At 45.8% G+C, this 19,849-nt stretch overlaps 1 protein-coding gene across 8 annotated transcripts in view; it reads left to right on the forward strand.

The window, feature by feature from the left end:
- LOC142767047 (uncharacterized) overlaps positions 1-19,849 on the forward strand; it is a 195,675-nt gene that overhangs the window by 76,684 nt on the left and 99,142 nt on the right. For 5 of the 8 annotated variants that reach the window (XM_075868262.1, XM_075868270.1, XM_075868263.1 and 2 more), the window contains one exon: positions 11,151-11,243. In XM_075868262.1, the coding sequence (XP_075724377.1) occupies positions 11,151-11,243 (93 nt within the window). Of the gene's footprint in view, positions 1-2,357; positions 2,539-11,150; positions 11,244-19,849 lie in introns of all 8 variants that reach the window. The other 3 variants (XM_075868267.1, XM_075868268.1, XM_075868269.1) reach the window with 1 other exon arrangement.

Genomic DNA, 19,849 nt, shown 5'->3' on the forward strand with positions numbered 1-19,849 from the left:
TTTCGGCTGGATTTTCTCGCCGGTGTTGGTGTCGATGTCATGCACCGTATACGTATACGTATCTATATATATGAAAACGCAAGAAAAACAATCTAGAAAGAAAGCACTCGGGTGCGCGTAATTTAACGTGGGACCTTTGTGTAGTGAAAGCGATGCGTTAGTCATCCCGGACAACGTTGTTCATCGTCGAAACAGCAAGCTATTTATATCTACCAATTACCACTGCTGTGTTTTTGGCATTACCAGAAAGATAGCGCAATGAGCGGACGTTGCCACGGTGTCGCGAAGCGGTGCCAGCTCTAATCTCCTATGTTTACTCTGCCCGGCTTAGAAGTTACGCTTCCTCGCGCACCCTTATATCACGATGGTAAGGAAGGGAGAATATTACGCCTTGGCTGGCCTCAGGGTTTACGTAAAACGATTGGGCTGCAGTTACCATCTTATTGAAAAAACGTTCACCATAGGAATGGTGGATTCCACCATCCACCACTTTGGTAGATTACGGTGCTGGAAATGCTGGTGGCACATGGTGTATGGTGGCATATGGTGGATGGCGCGCTCCAGTCGGCAATGCTGGAGCGCGAATCAGCGTCAGAACCACCGTGACGAGCTGCCACTAAGTATATAATAAAAATATTTGTATAAAAACAGTGTAGAAATCACCCATAAAAAGAGGTACGACAGCGCGGAACCAAACCTGTCACTGTCGGATTTCAAACTAAGCACACTAATCACTGCGCCACACTGTTTTTCATTCTGTATTGCCTCTTTATAGAAGCGCACATCAAACCACAAGCACAATAAAAACAAGCAGTAACAGTGCGACACAAACTGAAATTCCCTAAGTGCTGCCAAGGGCTCTACCCTCGACAACAACTCAGGTACAATCTCCTGAGTTTTCTGCAGTTCAACAAACTTGGCCATTCGTTCACGAAAATACAATCGTGCAGGCCGTGCAATCTGATCATAATAAAAACCCGCCATATGGGCCTGCCATAAACAGTGAAGTCCACGTAGCATAATCAAATCAAAAGGCATTCCCTCTTCGCCCACTATTGGCAGAAGTCTTATACCATATGAATTTAAAGGTTATTTCTTCTTTAACGTCGCTTGAAGTACATTCTAAAAATATACTCCCTCCCAACAGTGTAAGAAAACATAGTCTATGGTTTGCGGTTTTTCAAAAATAAGGCAATTGGTCCCCCAAGGTGAATGAAAACCATGGTCTGCTTCAAATGTCCTGACAGGTATTGTATGTGTGTGAAGCTTGAAAAGAAGGACTTATGGCAGAAGCCACTTTCATTCTCTTCACCCGCTTAAGCACATCTTGTTCTTGACCTCCAGTGTACATGGCACGGGACAGGGGTTCAGGTAAAACATCACACACATCTTTGTACAACTTTTTGCGTGCGACTGAAAAGAAATATTTATTTGAAAAATCTAACACATAACAACCGTACACTTAGAATAACATTCTTCAGATACCCGCGGACAGCACCGGCCATGTCATTCGTGCTAAACACATATCAAGGTAAAGCCCGCATGAGTGTCATTTGGCACACTGTAAATGAGAAAGGATCCCTTGGGTAGCAAAACAAAATTGACGTATTCATGACTGCGCGTATGAAAGAATGTGGTAAACCAAGCCCACTGTGTTTCACTTTTGAAACAGATTAGTTTGACTGCATCTGTCCCAGTTCGAGGCCCACACGAACACTGCGAAGATACGTTGGAGCTTCAGTATGCTTGCTCTTGAAATATGCGATACTTGCATCACATACCAAAGTTGTGAGGCAAAAAAAAGATTACAGACAATCGCCCTCGAAAACACTGAGAGATGATTACCGTTGCATCTATTGGCTTTCATCCGGATTTCTTTCAATTGTTCTTGCCAGTACTTCTCATTATCTTTATAAGATTTCAGTGGCACCCCAAGGCACTTGACAGGCGTGGTCACCCATTTAACATTTGCAAAATACTCTGGTCTCAAAGACAACTCTCCATGCCAGAAACCCAGACACTTTCTCCAGTTTAATAGACTTCCAGTTGTATTGGCCAACCTTTTACCTATAATTATGGTAGTGGTAACACTATCTTGATCGATACAACAAGCAGCCACATCGTCGGCATGTGCCAAAATTTTTACTTCGCATTCTTGTAATTTAAAGTTACTAATGCAACTGTTTTGAGTTATTGCTAAGCACAACAATTCTATATATAAACTCAAAAGTACGGGACTATGCGGGCAGCCCTGACGGACAGAATGCTTTATATTATTGTATTTCCTCGCGTCTCGTTGATTACCAGACGGGTCGTGCAGTTCCGGTATGCCATAGATACCCCATCTCTGATTACAGAACCAATGCTGACATGGTAAAGAATGGCAAGCAGAAGGTTGTGGTAAACACAATCAAAAGCTTTTTCAAGATCTATCTGTAAAATGGCTACCCCTCCTTGATTGTCATCACTACACTCGAGCACGCAGCGCATCTTGTGTATGCTGGTCACAATGAAGCGTCCCATAATCCCGCATGTTTGGTGAGCCCCTACTTATTCTTTGATTAAACCTTGAAGTCGCTGTTCTTGTACTTTCATTAAAATTTTGTAATTACAATTATTTAGTGATATAGGTCTATACGAATAAACTAATTTTAGGTTTTCTCTGTGTTTTGTCTTAGGTATCAAACCTGTATATGTTTCACTAAAGGACCTGGGGAGGCTAATAAGTGTTTATAAGCCTGATCGATGACATCTGCGAGTACTTGGAATAATTCAATTTTAAACTCCTTATAAAAAGCACAAAGCCCGTACAGCCCCAGATATTTACCTAGATTCATTTTTTATATAGCCCTTTCTACTTCTGTTGACGGTATAGATAGCTCTAAATCTTATTTGGTCTCGTTTGGCAACTTCGGCATTCGGCTAAGGAACTCTTGCCTAAATGCCTCTGAGTTAATGGCCGTGGCAGCGAAAAGCGCTTCGTAGTGTTTGCCAAACGCTCATTCAATGCTCTCGTTGTCTGAAACTTTGATACCACTTACTTCAACGGCATATATATGATTTCTTCTGGCATGACTTTTCTCTAATACAAGCGCTCGCTTCATCGGACGATCATTCACAGTCATTGATTTTGCTCTGGCTTGCACTAGCGCTCCGCGATTGCGTTTCTCTTCATATACCTCGATTCTCAGTTTTATACCCCGCAAATCGTAACCATAATGCACTACAGGTGTTTCACATTCAAGAACTGTTAGCCTCTCAAGTGTTCTTGTGAGCTCTTTATCTCTGTTTTTAGATTGAAAAAATAAAACGCTAGATCTCCCTATTGCTTTCATTTTGATTCGCTGCTTGAAAAGCTTCCATTCTCTTCCTATTTTGTCTATACGCTCTATGGTATTTTGACTAATTTCTTTGATAACTGATGCACTAAATTATTAATCCCTTAATAAGTTAAAGTCTTTTTCCACTGTTCCTAGAAAAAGCGTCTTTTCTTCTTTTTTGGACCCGATATTGCATTTTACAAGACACTGAGCAGAAAAGCAAACAGGGACAACGTCATAACTGCTACACTGGGCTATAGCATCTGCAGTAAGATAAATTTGATTCAATCGGCCATTACTTGTGCCCTGAAAGTGGGTATACTTCACCTTTCGGGAGCTATACAAACACCCCGCTACATCTACTCACTCGTATTCAATAATCACCTGTTCCAAGACATCACTGCTTCTCTCTTTAACGTTGCGACGGCTTGATCTATCAATTTCGTTCAAGACACAGTTGAAATCACCCATCAATAAGAGTTTCCTACCAATACACATTTGTTGTCGTAAATTGGAAAAAAACTCACTCTTTCCTGGCCAATAGTTCGAGCGTAAACACATATAAGGCGTCATTAAGTGTCACAATAAACAATATCACACAATACTACACAGAATCACGAGCAAGAATAGACATTTTTACGAGTAATTCTGGAAGTTTTCTAACAAAAAGAACACAACCCTCCAATGTGCGTAAGGCGTGGCTCACAGTGGTCAAATCGTGTTGTAAACTTAGGCACCATGCTCCCAGTCTTCTCCTTTCCTTCAACTTTCGTCTCCTGCACTTCAAGTACAGCCAGATTTTCTTCCAACAACAACCGACAGACTTGGCTTTGCTTCTTTTTTGAAGCCAAGCCTCTAACATTCAGTGTGGCGGAGCTAAATAATACTTGAGGCACTATTTCGATCATGTAGAGGAAATAGGCCCGCAGCATGACGTTTACCTTGCACGTCTAGCGCTACGCTTGATGCCTCCAGGACCGGCCGACCGCCCGGTTTCACTGCACAGTAAAATCAATTTATTCACAGCTTTCTTGCCGTGCTGCCACCAGCTCTTGCTCTGACGCTGGTGCGTCTACCAGTCGGCGTCTTTGCCCGTGGTTCTTCCACGCTACTTGCACTGTTCATGTGTCCCATCTTCACAGGCTCTTCCAATAGTCTTTTAACCCCACATAGCCCGCCTAGAGAAATTGCTATAGAAAAATTCAGATATCTCGTTTATTTGCTCTCGGGATACAAGTGAACATATTCAGAACAAGTTGAAGTGCTAAAGATGTTACATGTCAAAAATACAATATGTATCATATTTGATACAGTAGACTTTTCCGAAAGCCATGCCAGTGTCATGCTTCAGCACCTATGATAATAAAAAAACTATTTCTTTCCTTGTTGAGGCAAAGTGTGATGTCACATTTGGAACAAATGATGGATCTGAACTTGTTCTCACATGCCACACAGTTCCTGCAGCGCAGCCGCTGGTTCGTAACCAGTTGGAAATGCCAAACACCATCTTTCCTGACGTCAACATTGGGCTCTCTTAGTTGAACTCTTCTCTTTTTTTTTTTGAGGCAGGTGATGGCAAGCTAGAAGGGCGTCCCTTTTATTCTTTCCAGACAGCATTAGGCGCTCTGACAGCGCAGTAATGAACACACGCAGCTTCAATGGGTTGGAGCGCAGTTGGGCAGATTGGCGCCTGTGCTTATTCCATGCATTTACTGCACAGATGAAAATGCTGTGGTACAGTAAATACATGTACCACCACCTCGACCTGATGGTGTATATATATAGGGAAACTTTGTAGTTGTGTTGATCAATCCCCCCCCATGAAGCTGTTGTACACGCCCACAAAACATGGGCGTGGTACGTCACTGTGCTTCTTGACTACACGGTCGTAGCGTTTGACCGTCTCTATCGGCTCCACAGAAGCAAATTTTGAAGCTAGGTGACTGCTTTTCGATCAAACCACCGTACAACAGCGAGACCGTTCTTGTTGTCGACACGGTAGTCATTGGAGCCTTGCCCAAATTTCTTTAGGGCTTTTTCCTGCATGATCTGGCCATCCTTCAGTCTGTGTTGGCGGAGCGTACCCACGTACTGAATACCTCTACTGGTGAGTTCTTCCATGAGGTCGAGGGAACTGAAAAATTTGTCGGCAGCAACTTTGAAGCCCTCGTCAGAGGGAAGTCCGCTGCACATACTGAGAACGGTATCACTTCCCAGTCCAAATGTGTAGGTTTCTTTCAGCTGCGTTTGATAAACGTCGAATTGGTAGAGAATGCCTGTTGCTCCAGCGCGCCCCCAAAGCTTGAAACCCCACGGCGTAGGCTTGTTTGGCATGTACTGTTTCAGCGTACTCCTGCCTGTGAAAGCAACCATCATCTCGTCCACTGCGTTATACTCCTCTTGTTCTATTTTCTCGAGATTCCGTTGCAACAGAAGAATCCAAGGTCTAAGTTTCCATACCTTGTCTGTTTTCATTTCACTGGCTAGCACGTTGTCCACTGTGTGCAGGCATGTCATCAGTTTTCGAAAGCGGTTCCTAGACATTGCGTCTGCTATCGGTGAATGTCTGCTGGCCTGCTCCCAGTAACATCTCACATTTACCATTTGAACGAGGCCCATCTGCAGGTAGATTCCTAAGAACTGCTCAACTACTGAGATGTTTGTATTGACCGATGCGCCATACTTTTGAGTGCTGTAGAGATTTGTTTGTTGAACAAGCATCTCTAACTTGTCGTTCATCTCTAACGGCACCGCTAAACCAAGAGACGCAGCTGGCGTTGCGCGTGTCTCCGTGCATCTTCATGTCGAAACTGACTCTACAAGAGGCACCATCGACTACTTGGCCCTGTTCCGACGAAGGGGTAGACGCTCCGGTGACTTCACAGTCTGCGTCTGTCACTGCATTGTCAGCTGTCTCGGTCGATACAGCTTCAGAACCCGGTCGTGTGTCCACAGGTGCCCGTGTATATTCGCCTACTGATGTTGCAGATGTGCAGTTCAAATTTGCTGTGACTTGATTTCCGCAACCTTCAGCCGCGTCCTCCGCTTCTGTCACGTCCATAATGTGTTCGGACACATATTCGGCCTCCATTGGCGTGGTCCCTGAGGCATACAAACGAGCGCATTCCGCGTCCCCGTGCCTGAAACGCCGGCAGCGTGAGCACCGTGGCATCTTACAGTCGCGACGCACATGTCCAGTTCCACTGCAATACAGACATTGCATAGGCCGACCTTGGGCTACCACCAGAGCAAATGGACCGCCGGCTCGTATCTGATGAGCCAGGTCCTCAACTTTCATACCGCTTTTCAGCTTAATGAAGAGAGTGCTGGTTGTCAAAGTCTTCTCATGTACTCTTTTTACATGCCAGCGTTGCTGGGTCACTTCTGTAACTTTCCCAAACGCTGCCAATGCCGTGTGGACATCTTTATCCGAAACGCCGTGTAACAGCCAGTGAAGCCGCAGCCCCACCTTCTGTTCCTGAGGGTCGATAACAAGGCAGTGACATCCCTTGACGAGGAGTTCTTCCAATAAAGTCAACCTCTTCGTCGCCTCCTGGCTGTTAAAGCTGACGGCCCACAGATGGTTGATCCGGTAGGCACCCAATGCAATTACGTCGAGAAGCAGTCGTTTCTTGTCCAGGGCATCCCGGAAATCTTCAACCTTGAAAGGCCTCCCTCGAATTTCACCGTGCAAAAACACTGTGTTTGAAACAACACGTCCTGTTGGCAGATTCGGCTAGATGATCTCAGAATCCTTGTCGGTTTCATCTGTAGTCCTGTTTCCGCAACCACAAAAAACCAACCACCTATGCTGATCCGCGGGAGCCCATGATTCTTGCGTCCGACGTGTGCGAGTGCCGGCGAAAGAATTACTGCGTCACGCTGACAGATGGCAACTCTGGATTTAAAGAAGTCAACTCACAAATTCACTGTTTAACTTCACTTCTGTATGTCATTTACTCGAGATGGACAGGATCTGCCCCTGCTACTAAAATTTTCATATTTAAAAAACACAAATAACTGCTGCCTGTAACAATCGCCACTGCGATAATGGCAACAGTGCCATATTCTTGGTACTATTTAAAACCGGAAGAAAAAAAATCGACTCAGTGGACTGTTCAGAAGGTAGAGTTTATCGTTGGTTACTGCCAAATTTAATATCCGTTTCTCTCTCCTTCCAAAGAGCGATATCTGTTCAGGCTTTATGACGCTTCTATGCTCATACGATAGATACGCCCGCATAATTGAGTTGTTTTTTGCGCAACGCACAGCGTGGTCGTGCCAGCACACCACTGTTGCTCTGTCGTTAGGAAATACTACATAATGGCTTCGCCAAAACGATTGCAGTGCGCCAAAAACGTTATGCTATCACATTGGTTCAGGAAGCATATGAATTCGCGAGTCTGTGTTCTCGCATAAGAACCAGTGAAGTGCTGGCGAGTGCGACCGGCGGCTGTCGGTGAGGGGAGTCGTACATTTGGTGGAAGCGCTGGAACCACGTCGCATCGATGTTTGTCGCTTCTTGCGTGGACATCATATACAATAAAAAAGGCTTCATCTACGTTAAATGATGCCACAGCTGTGCTGTATTGTCATTTTTACTCGTCAAAATTGTTCAGTCTGAAACTCAGAAGCGCTGACAACACTTGTACGGGCTCCGTCGGTATGACTAACCTTTAGTGGAAATTATGGTGGTAGAACAGAAGGGTGAAAGCCACATTCACTGGACTCATCTTGACGCATGTCGAAAGTGAAAGTTTCTGCATATTCGCACGCACTTTGTTAACCTAAAAGCCCGACTCAAGCGAAAGAATGTGCGAGAATCGCCAGAGTTGTGTTTCTTGCGTGGCGACATCAAGTGACCCCTGTGTTGTGCTCTACCATTAAAAGAGACAATTGCGAACTGGAGCTTATTTATTTCTGCACAACTGCGCGCCAATGTCAAACATTTATTGTCACTGTTCACAGTCGCACCTCTAGTTTTCTAAACACCACAACAAAGAAACACATCGCGGATGTCAAACTGACGTAATTACGTGTGCGAAATGTAAACATATTCACGGCGGCATTTTCTACGCTCCACAAAAATTGAAGCGTTGTTGATACCACCAGAATAAAAAAATAAACATGCTAGAAAGCGCAATGAGCAGCATTGGTGTTTTTTTACGATATTCATATATCTCTGTGCATTCGAGAATGAAACACTACAAATAAGGTATTTCACATACTGCCATGTGCTTTTTCATCACACCACCATCATCCACCAAGCTTTCATCACGCCACAGTCATCCACCTTGCTCACCAAGCCTTCCATTAAACACGTTTCCTCGCCATCATCAACCGGCGTTTTCCACATTCGCCACCACCACCACCATCTGCCATCATTTTTTCTACTCTAGCCGTTATCAGCCATTATGCCCACTACAGTTGCCACCATATCCACTAATATTTCCACCATATCTACTGTTCTTTCCACCATATCCACCAACGATTCCAGCATCCAGCCACCCAGGATTTTCAATAAGGTGGGCACACAAAGATCACCACAATCATTGCACTCTCCTTTCGCGAAAAGTGCGTGCATTTAAGACTCAGTGAAGTAAAAATGATACGCTTAATCGTGTGCATCCGCACCTGTGAGTACGTTTCGTGAGTAATTTGTATGCGAGAAACGCGGGGCACGTTTCGATGTGCTTTCCATTCTGCGCATGACCTTTCACATTGTTGCTATTGCGTTTATTGCTTCACCTTGCGGCAAAGCTGTGAATTTTTTTCACATATACGCGTCGTATTTTGAAAATAGCACATCACATCTGCATGCTCACATATTGATGTACGCTCAGAAGCTCTCTGCTGCCTAAGAGAATCACTCAGTAAACAAGTTCGCGATCACTAAGATTGCATCTCAACTTTTCATCATCGTCGACCACCAAACTATAGATGATATTTTTTGAAGAGGCTCACGTTCGTGAGGAAAGAGCTTGCTCGATTGCAATCCCACGTGTTTAGTGCAGAAAAAACAAATACCAGACCAAAGGTGATTACACATCGCGAAAAATCAACTCAAAAGGCGCCTCCACGTCTGCGTACGTACGCGTACATGACCTTTAAACTATGTGCGCGACGCAGTCGGCAGGCAAAAGGTCACCCTGTAATTTTCACGAAAGAAAGCTTCACGAGACGCATGCAATCAGAAAATCAAGAAATGTCAGCTTACGGCGGTCGTCGACACTTCTAACTTTATCTCGCTCGGCGGAATGGGCATTAAAAGATAACGCCAAGCATACTGAGAACAGAAAGTGTAATCTACAAATCGCCACATTGCCATCAGTCGAGTCCTTTGAAAGAAAGCGGCGAGCGCGTCGGCTCTTTTTAGCCTCTGGCAGCCTGAACCCGCCCATGCCTGTTACTTCTGTTGTTTCGTACGTATTGCGCAAAACGTCTTTGCGCAAAATGGAGTTGATCATGGAGTATCCAGTTCTTATAACGCACAGCTAGATCAGCCTGAAGCAATCGAGCAAACGTCCAAGACAATATTGTCTTGAAAGGTTGTAGTGGCCTGCGGGCTCGGCACGGATACGCAGAATCATTCAGTCCGAGAAAATTGACGCCGTACCTAAGTGCCCCACGCGGTGGGCTCAGGAAAGCGAAAAACATGAATACACTATGGCTGGCTTTGGCAGTATGCGGGTAGCCAGAAAATTTGAAAACCCCAATATGTGTGTTGCAAAAAGCCTGGGGGTCTTACTACGTTAGGCTCAGAAAAAATGACACCATATCCACGGAGTGAATGATGATGAGCGGGGTTAAGCTTCAGAGGGCTTTATTGGTAAACCATGAATCCTCTGTCTGTCTGTCTGTCTGTCTGTCTGTCTGTCTGTCTGTCTCTCTGTCTGTCTGTCTGTCAGTCTGTCTGTCTGTCTGTCTATCTGTTTGTCTGTCTGTCTGTCTGTCGCTCCATCTGTCTGTCTGTCTGTCTGTCTGTCTGTCTGTCTGTCTGTCTGCTTGTCTGCACCTGCTGAGTGAATCATAGATCTAGGTGGTCACGAACCAAGAGAGACAAGCATGTACAGACACAAGACTTTAGGATCTTTGCCTTTATAAAAGAGGGCTTTCGTTTGCGGGTGATTTTAGGCGAATGTACAAGATACGATATGACGTGACTATGTAACATACAGGGGAGGATAGAATGCTACCCACCATGGCAGTGTAGTTGTTTGGATACTTAACTGCTGACCTTCACATCACGAGAACGACGTTCGGCTGCACCGGCTGTAATTCATTGAAGGTCAAAAAGCTATCAGCCCGCGTTCCTAAAATTATGGGCGAGTCCCGTAACCCGACCTGGTTGAAGTTTCTGAAACACTTCAATACAGCGTCTCTTATAATCATACTGTGGCACTGTAACGTTAAACACTAACGTTTCTTTTAGTACTGTTAAGAAACTGGTGTTGCCAGTGCATTAAATCTGCTCCGGGTAACACAAAATTCTAAAAATATTGCCCACATTTTTTGATTGCACACGCTTTCGCTTCACGATTGGCATGTACCAACCAGCATTATGTTGTTGGGATACTATTGAAGTTACAAACGCTCATTTTTCTAGATAATTGTTGTGCTGCATTATTGTTGGTCTTCATATATTGTTTTAGTGCTTCCTATTATTGTTATTGTTATTGTTTGTAATTTTGCTCATGTAACCCCCCCTATGTAATACCCTCTCACGAGGGCCTTTAGGGGTATAATGAATAAATAAATAAATAAATATAATGGCGGCAATGTTTACACGAGCAATATTGTTTACACATGCATTTGCTCCTTTATTTTTAGCCTTCTACATTAGATATAGCAAATGTCAAGGTTCCCAGATATTTATCTCCAATATAGGTGGGAATGAATTTTTTGAAGACAATAACGCACAAGGTAAGCAGGGCATCCTGTATTATTTTTTTCGCTCTTTGAATTGTGAATTGTGATAACTGGTTTTATCAACAAATAGTAGGGTTATCATCTGCGTATAAACAGCTCATGTATTCGTACCGCTCGACTAACAGCAGAGCAAAGCCCACTTACCTTGTTCATTTCGCACCCCTTTCATTTCCCCTGCCAATTACCCATTTCATTAAAACAATATAGAAAAAGTATGATAAAAATATGGCCGTAATTAACACTGATGATAGGCAGCGCTAGACAACTTTAAATTAGTTTGACATATTTACGAAGACAGCTGCTTGCACAGTGAAAGCGCTTATCGAAAGGACAATAGGAAGATAATATTGTCACGTTACACCGTAACTGCAACCTGTAGATAAGACCACACAAGGACGTCAGCCTTATTCGATCAACGGCAATACAACTTCATCGTCCTCTCTGCAAGGGCATCTTCGTCCACTTTTCAACAGGGCACATACAAGCCTGCCAGCATCTATGGAAACAATACATGTAGAACTTGTACGAGTGGCATACCCCCTTCCCAAAGAACATCGTCCCGATGTCACAACACAAATGCCAGATGAAAAGAAAACACATACGATAAGCAGTACACAAGGAGGTGTTCGGAGTCACTGTAAATCTACTTCATAGAGTTTGACGAATAGTCAGCGTTGGTAAAACGGTTTCACTCTCGAAACAAGGACGACGTGTCGCTGTTGTGAACGGCGCGATTGACGAGCCATGTCCTCGTCAAGAACTTCGTAGTTCACTTCACTGAGATGACAGAGAACTCTGTTGGGACCTAAATAGTGGTGTAACAACTTTTCCGACTGGCCCCGTTGTCGAATGGAAATCCACAACCATACTCGTTCTCCAGTTTGGTAAAAGACATCGCGACGACGAGCGTTGTACCGCAGCGAGTCGATTCGATGAGTTGTTCCTCATGGAGCTTTTCGACTGCTAGCTTATGAGCTGTGTCCGAAAGTCTGATAAATTCGTTCTTCCTTACACTAATATGATGCCTGTTGGGAAGAAGCATGGCACCCAGCATTGTAGTGACCTCCCTGCCGTGAAGCACCCGGAATGTTGTAAATCCAGTTGTTTCTTGCACAGCGGTGTTGTAAGCGAACGTGACGTAAGGGAGGATGTCATTCCAGTTTTTGTGGTCTTGTTCAACGTACATAGATAGCAGCCATTGACTGATATTCGGGGTTTAACGTCCTAAAACAACGATATGATTATGAGAGACGCCATAGTGATGGGCTCCGAAAATCTCTACGACTTGGGGTTTTTTACGTGCACCCAAATCTGAGAACATGGGCTTACGAAATTTCCGCCTCCATTGGCAATGCAGCCGCCACAGCCGGGATTTTATCCCGCGACCTGTGGGTTAGCAGCCGAGTACCTTATCCACTAGACCACCGTGACGGGGCATGGATAGTATGTCGGCGATCGTCTCTTTTAGTCGCTATGTAAGGCCGTTGCTTTGTGGGTGGCATGCAGTAGTTTTTCGATGTACTGATCTGCTAAGCTGAATGACGTCTTGTATCATCCGGGCAGTAAAAGCTGTGCCACGATCAGTTATGATAACTGCTGGTGCCCTGAGTCGGAGGACGATGCTCTTCATAAAAGCGCAGGCAAATTGAATCGTGGTGTTATGTTGTAATGCCTTCGTTTCGCAGTAGCGTGTCATGTATTGAGTAGCGACATCAATCCAGTGGTTGCTGTAGCGAGACTGGGGAAAAGATCAGCGCAGATCCATTCCCATTTGCTGGAACGGTTGTGTCGGAGGCATGACGGGCTTCAAAAAGCCGGCTGGGCGCTGATGTGGTGCTTTACGGCGCTGACACTTGTCACGCGTTTTTACGTAATGTTTCACGTCCCGATTGAGCTTGGGCCAGTGGTACTGTTGGCGAATCCGGGCCAAGGTATGTGTGAATCGTTAATGGCGTGAGGAAGCCTCATTGTGGCAGGCGGACAAGAAATCGGCTCGTAGCACTGGCTGGACGAATAGCAGATACTCAGTCGCGTAAGGGTTGAAGTTTCTTTTATAGATTATAATTCTTCGAACGCCGAACGATGATTGCGAGCGTGCAAATGCTGGTGGCGGATGCGCCCGGCGGCCTTCAAGAGACTCGATAAATTGTCGAAGCTCGCAATTATTTTTCTGCTGTTCAGTCAAATCGGATACACTAATGGCGCAGAGAAAACAGCCATCAAAATCGTGATCCCCTCACGCCGGCGTAAGAGAAGCTCGGGATAGGCAGTCTGCGTCAGTATGCTTCCGGCGAGACTTGTACACGACTGTGAAATCATACTGCTGCAGGCGTAAGCTCCACCTGTCCAAACGTGAGGAAGGGTGTTTGAGGGTCGCCAACCAGGAGAGCGCATGGTTGACAATACAGGTGCACGGGCGCACGGGCGACAATACAGGTGCCGTCTTAATTTAGCTATGGCCAGACAACAGCTAGGCAGTCTTTTTCAGTGGTTGTGTAATTCGCCTCAGCAGATGGTAAAATCTGGCTCTCATAAGCAATAGGACGTTCGGCTCCACCTTGCCACTGGACGAGGACTGCACCAAGGCTGATGTTAGTGGCTTCTGTATGTAGTTCTGTGTCGGTATCTTCGTCGTAGTGTTCGAATGAGGGCTCAGTCTGAAGACGCTGCTGCAGGTTGGAGAAAGCGCCTCTTTGCTCAGGGCTCTACGTTAAGGTAACATCTTTTTTGTCAGACCAGTGAGAGGTTCGGAAATGTTTGCGAAATGTTGCACGAAACGTCTGTAGTATGCGCAGAGGCCTAAACTCGACGCACAATTCGTTTGTTGGCAAGTGGTGGAAAATCTGCGAAAGCCAAAGTTTTGTCTGGGTCCGGCCAACTACCATCGTGGTTAACAAGGTGGCCGGAGAAGTTTATTTTTGTTGTAACCGAAATGACATTTTTCTGGTTTCAGTGATAGGCCTGTCGTGCGAATTGCAACAAACACAGATCTAAATCTTAACAAGTGCTGCTCAAACGTTTGTGAGAAGACAACGACGTCGCCTAAGTAAAAAAGGCATGCTTCCCACTTAGACCTGACAGACATCACCGTATCCATCATCCTCTGGAAGGTCGCAAGAGGAAAACATAGACCAAAGGGCAGCACGCTTAATTCATACAGACTATCAGGTGTTATGAATGCTATTTTCTCTCGGTCGCGTTCATCAACTTCAATTTGCCAGTAGCCGCTGTGTGAATCCAAGGAGGAGAAATATCGGGCGTGTCGCAGGCGTTCTAGTGAGTCGTCCATGCGCGGAAGAGGATAAACGTCTTTCTTTGTCCCTTTGTTCAGTTTGCGGTGATGGACGCAAAATCGAGGAGCACCATCTTTCTTTGTTACTAGTATGATGGGGAACAACTATAAGCTGTTCGAGGGTTGTATTACGCCGCCTTTGAGCATCTGCTTCACTTGAGAAGGTATTGTCTCTTGTTTCTTTTGTGATACTCGGTAGGCGTGCTGACGTGTGGGTCGTTCAGATTGGTCTGGGACAATGCGGTGCTTTACGGTTGGCGTTTGCTTTATCTTGAAGGTAGACGCGAAAGAGTCGCTAAACATGCGAAGCATACCGCGAGTTTGCTCTTTTTGTGCCCATGACAGCTTCAAATCGACATTGGCTGCATCGGCTACTGCTGTGTCATTTTAATAGCTGCAGAAATTGGGGTAATAATCATGCACGCTTTATCGTCAATGGGTTTGAAATGAGTGTTAGTTGTTTGCTTAGTGAAATTTTGGTATGCTCTACTAAAATTTGTGACCAAAAGCTCTGTCATCTCACGTTTAAATTGGATTATGCCATGGTCAACGTAGATTTGCTAAGACAAGAGCACTGAAAGGTTGGCTTCAGCGATAGCACTACTGTTTCGATAGCACTACTTACGATAGCACTACACGATACGGTTCGTGCACTACGATAGCACTACGATAGCACTACGATAGCACTACATACTGGTTCGTGGCGGAAGTGTGACGGTCTCGTCAACCATGCGAAACACAGTCCTCTGCGGATCGGTATCTCTAGGCTTGAGAGCATATTTTTCAGCAAACGTTACGAGGCAGCCTTGATCTATAACAGCGCCGTGCTGGCGAAAGTAATCCATGCCAAAGATCACTTCCCGAGAGCATTCGGTAAGCACAAAGAAAGAAGCAATGAACGTCGACTCACATATTTGCAGCCTTGCGGTGCATCTCCAGATTCGTGTCAAGAGATGGAAACCGGAAGGTTTGGTTGATGCCCAAAGGAGTCGCGACATTCCTGAGTTCAGCCACAAGTTACGCTGATAACTGAGTAGTCAGCGCTGGTGCCGACCAGAGTAGTTACTGGATGGTTGTCGACAAGAACGGCAATGTCACCAGAAACAGGTTCGTCGGTGATGAGAGGTGTCGGCTGGAAGGAATTTTTCAAGGTCGACGGATGAGTCGGAAAAAGCTGCTTTGACTATAGCTTAACAACAGTCCTACCCCCGGAGGCCGCTGATCCTAGTTTTCCCGGCGTGGACTTGGGGACTTAGCGGATCGTCCCACAGCCACATCAACTAAAGTAGAGCATTATAGGAGGACGTAGAGCGTCGAGGAGACAGAGAGAGTGATTCGTGTCACTGACGGTTCGGAGATGGCAGGCTTGCCAAGTATTCTGCAATAGCGCCTGGTTGTTCGCCATTCCGGGGCCGATGAGCATAAGGTCGAATTTCATGCAAGCCGATCTGTCTGTACGAGCACTCCTGGTACAAGTGGCCTGGCTCACCACAGTAGTAGCTAAGTGGCCGATTGTCGGACGCGCGCCGCACGCTATATTTCCACACATTACGCTGCGGATTCTCATAGCGTGGTAGACCCGAGAAGTACTGCGGCATCTGCAGGCAAGTCGGTCGTGGGTTTTTATATACTGCGGCATGCCTGAGAAGTGTTGCGGCGTCTGCAGGCTGGTCGGTCGGGACTGGCTGCTGGCGCAGGATTGTGTACAGCTTCCGCATACGTTAGTAGAGGAGCTTCGGCTGGAGGCGCGATAATGGTCGTTCCAGCTGCCGCACCTCTTCACGGACATCTGTCAGAGTAGCCACTTGAGGCTGTGAAGGCACTGCACGAACCTGTTGCAGCTCGTCGCGTACAATGCCACGGATTAGCTGAGCATGGTCTCTCACGCTCGTCACGTCGGGTGCTGCCAAGGGTGCTGAGAGACATGCAAGGTTGTCTGACCACTCAAACTTTGAAGACCGTTGTCTTAGCATTCGCTTCATTGTTGTCGCTTTACGGAGGAATTCCGCCAAGGTAGCTGGTGGGTTTTGCCTAATCCCAGCAAGCAGCTGCTCCTTAACACGCTGCATCGAAAAGCATACCTTTTAGGGGCGAAGCTCCTTATACCGGCACCTGTTCGTCCCTGGTAGCCGTTGAAGAATGTAACAAGTATAATGTTTTGACCTCCAAGGTGGTGCCGGTAAGAGATTTTTCTGCGCGTTGTTGAAAAATAAAAATAGGGCTCAACGTACAAGCCAATCGCTGCCAATGGGGAACGAGAGGCAGGAGCATTCGGCGTTTAGTTAATGCGCACGCTGTGATCCCCATTAACAGCCATTGGCATGTACATTGTGCACTATCTGACAAGAAAGGGTCGCTATGTTATACTCGCTGGGTGTAACCTCCTTAGTTTTAGAAAGTTTAACGAGCGTTGAGCCGCCGTGCCATGAATACAATGAACTAGTATATACTATGAACTCGAGGTGGTTAACGGTGGGAAGTAGATACGAAGTGCAAGCCGTAAGAAAGTAAAAGCCGAATTCTCCTGTCTCTCATTTCCAATTAGCAGCCATTGGCATGTACATTGAGCATTATCTGACAGGAAAAGGTTGCTACGTTATACTCGCTGGGCGTAACCTCCTTGGTTTTAGAAAGGTTTAGCGAGCGTTGGGCCGCAGTGCCATGAATAATGTGAACTAGTATATACCACGAACTCAAAGTGGTTAAAGGTGAGAAGTAGACCCGAAGCGCAAGCCAAAATAAAGTGTGCGTGTGCCACCTCTCTTTTAGTCCTTCGAATGTCCGCTGGATGCCAGTGCTTCTATATGAGAAATATATGATGAAAAGATGCGAGATGGTAGTACTTGGAGTGTTGAATAGATGGAGGAGCGGACACAGAGATAGATGCATGGACGGACGCATGAACGGACGCAGGGGCGGATGTAAGGACGAACGCAGGGACGGACGCACGAACAGACTCAGGCACGGACGGGCGGATGGACGCATGGATGGTAAGAGACCGAAGCATAGACGGATGGAAGCAAGAATGAATGAACGGACGAATGCTTCGCCCCACTCTACATCATTCACTCAGTGGATATGCTGCCAATTTTTCGCTATCTGTCATTGCGGAATCAGCTCGATGGAACAAACGACACATCTCCTATACAAACATGGTCACGCTTTCATTTGGTCTTTGATTGCGAGAATTGAGGAGACGTTCAGCTTGCTCCGTCTGGTCGGCGCTAATTTACGTGTTCCGCAGCTGAGTGCAAAAGACCGACCAGGTTGTCAGGGCAGCCTCGTGGTTCTGAAACCAAATACGCGCTGAATCCTCCAGGTAAAAATACACATACCGGAGTTTCCGGCACTCGCCCCACTCGTTGGCAACGGCAACCCGATCGTATAGGTCCAGCCAGTCTTCAACGTCTTTGTAGGGCACCCCATGGAAGGGCTTTGGTGTTCGAGGGGCTGGTGGCCGTGGAGCTGGTGGAGTGCTGGTCTGTTCAGTCTGGCTTGCAGTTGTCGCACTTGGCCTGGTTATGGAGCGTTCCGGAAGTGCGCCGAATTGGGGTGGTAGGCCTAGTTGCCGCCGACTGTGCCGAAAATCGGCTGTTTCTACGAAGGCGTCGATGTCGGGGCTGAGACCAACCCCGTGGTAACAGTGCATAGACGGTTACCCAGCACCTCCATCAGTGTCACGTTACACCGTAACTGCAACCTGTAGGTAAGACCACACAAGGACGTCAGACTGACTCGATCAACGACAATACAACTTTATCGTCTTCTTCGCAAGGACAGCTTTAACCTCTCTTGAGCAGCGGCCCATACAAGACTGTCAGCATCTATGGAAGCAATACTTGTAAAACTTGTACAAGTGGCAGTATATGGTAGCACAGACAAAGAACAGGGACAAAGAAAGACTAATTCAAGACAACACAACACTAGAAAACTTTTCCTTTATATAAAAATGTTAAGACAACCGGTAGTAGCCGCATAATTGACACAGATGGCAAAATCAACCCATTCTTCATGGAGGTAAATCCTCCCGGATTCATAAGGGTCGAATGAATAAGTGGTACGTTCAATGGAGACGACTTCACGAATGCCTGGAATGGAAATAGGTTTTCCCAGCCTAGGATTCCTCTAAGCCACACTACAGTTTTCAAAATGTAGCAAGGTTGATGTTTTTCACCATCGCTCATCCACATAGCTAAAATTTCAATTTCCTTCACTTCATTGGGTAAGCTGGAATCAGTGAAACAGCTTCATGCACGCCTTTCCGAATGAATTACTTTACTCATACCTACTTAGTGCCACAAATGCCACAAAGGATAGTCTAGAAGATCAAGACAACCTAGAGGTTCAATAGACAATAATCAGCTCAAACTTTGCTCACTGAGATAACAAAAACAGTTCACAAGCTGGGAGCAAGTTACGCAACCCGCGAAAACAAGAAATAAATCGTATATAAAAGCCTACGTTTGGGGATCACTATTTTTTAACTATTTGAATGTCTACGCGGTGGGAACGTGCGTTATCTAACAAAACAAATCCATGCGCAGATTTTTGGAACAGTACGATTTCTTCATTTGATAGGGCCTTTAGCCTTTTATGACCACGGTAATGAATGTTCGGCTAGTTGACAACTTGTTTAGGTAAAGCGCCAGAGCAGCGAAGACGGAATAGAACTTAATGTACATATGAGTGAACACTGACGAAAAGCCGAAAACAATTATTTTGAAGAGCACACGCACATAAATTATTTATCAAAAACAAATCGAAACCGTAACTTCGCACGAAGTGTGGAAGAGACTGAAGAAGTGCAATGATAATCTCGCTGGGCTTTCGCGACCATGGCTGTGTTCCAATTTTTAGACAGCACGACATAGGTAGACTACGCTGACTACTCAGTAGACAGCACCGAGCCCATGCTGTTAGAAAGTTGCAAAACGTCTCGGCGGGTTTTACGCGACAAGGCGCCACCTTGCGTCAAGAAGAGAAAGTCAAAATAAACAAATATAACAGCTGTATTTTCCAACCAATTTTGTGGTAAAGTTTGAAAAAATTCAAACATTACTCACATTGAGTGCCTGGAGTAGCGCCTCCTTGTGTGCAGATGGCTATTCCGGCGAGATCTATCTATGTGAGCACTTCGCCGAGTCGCCATCTTCTTTAGACAGCAAAGTAGCCTCCATCGTATTTGTCTATGATGCGGTGTTCTCGGAGCTGTCTACTTTGCCAGCTACGTGAGAATCGTAATGGGACTTAAGGTGGCCGCTGTCCATATAGCTGTCTATTCAGCCACCTACAGTGAGTATTGGAACAC

The sequence above is a fragment of the Rhipicephalus microplus genome, chromosome 7, assembly GCF_043290135.1.
Source record: "Rhipicephalus microplus isolate Deutch F79 chromosome 7, USDA_Rmic, whole genome shotgun sequence".
Lineage (NCBI taxonomy): Eukaryota > Metazoa > Arthropoda > Arachnida > Ixodida > Ixodidae > Rhipicephalus > Rhipicephalus microplus.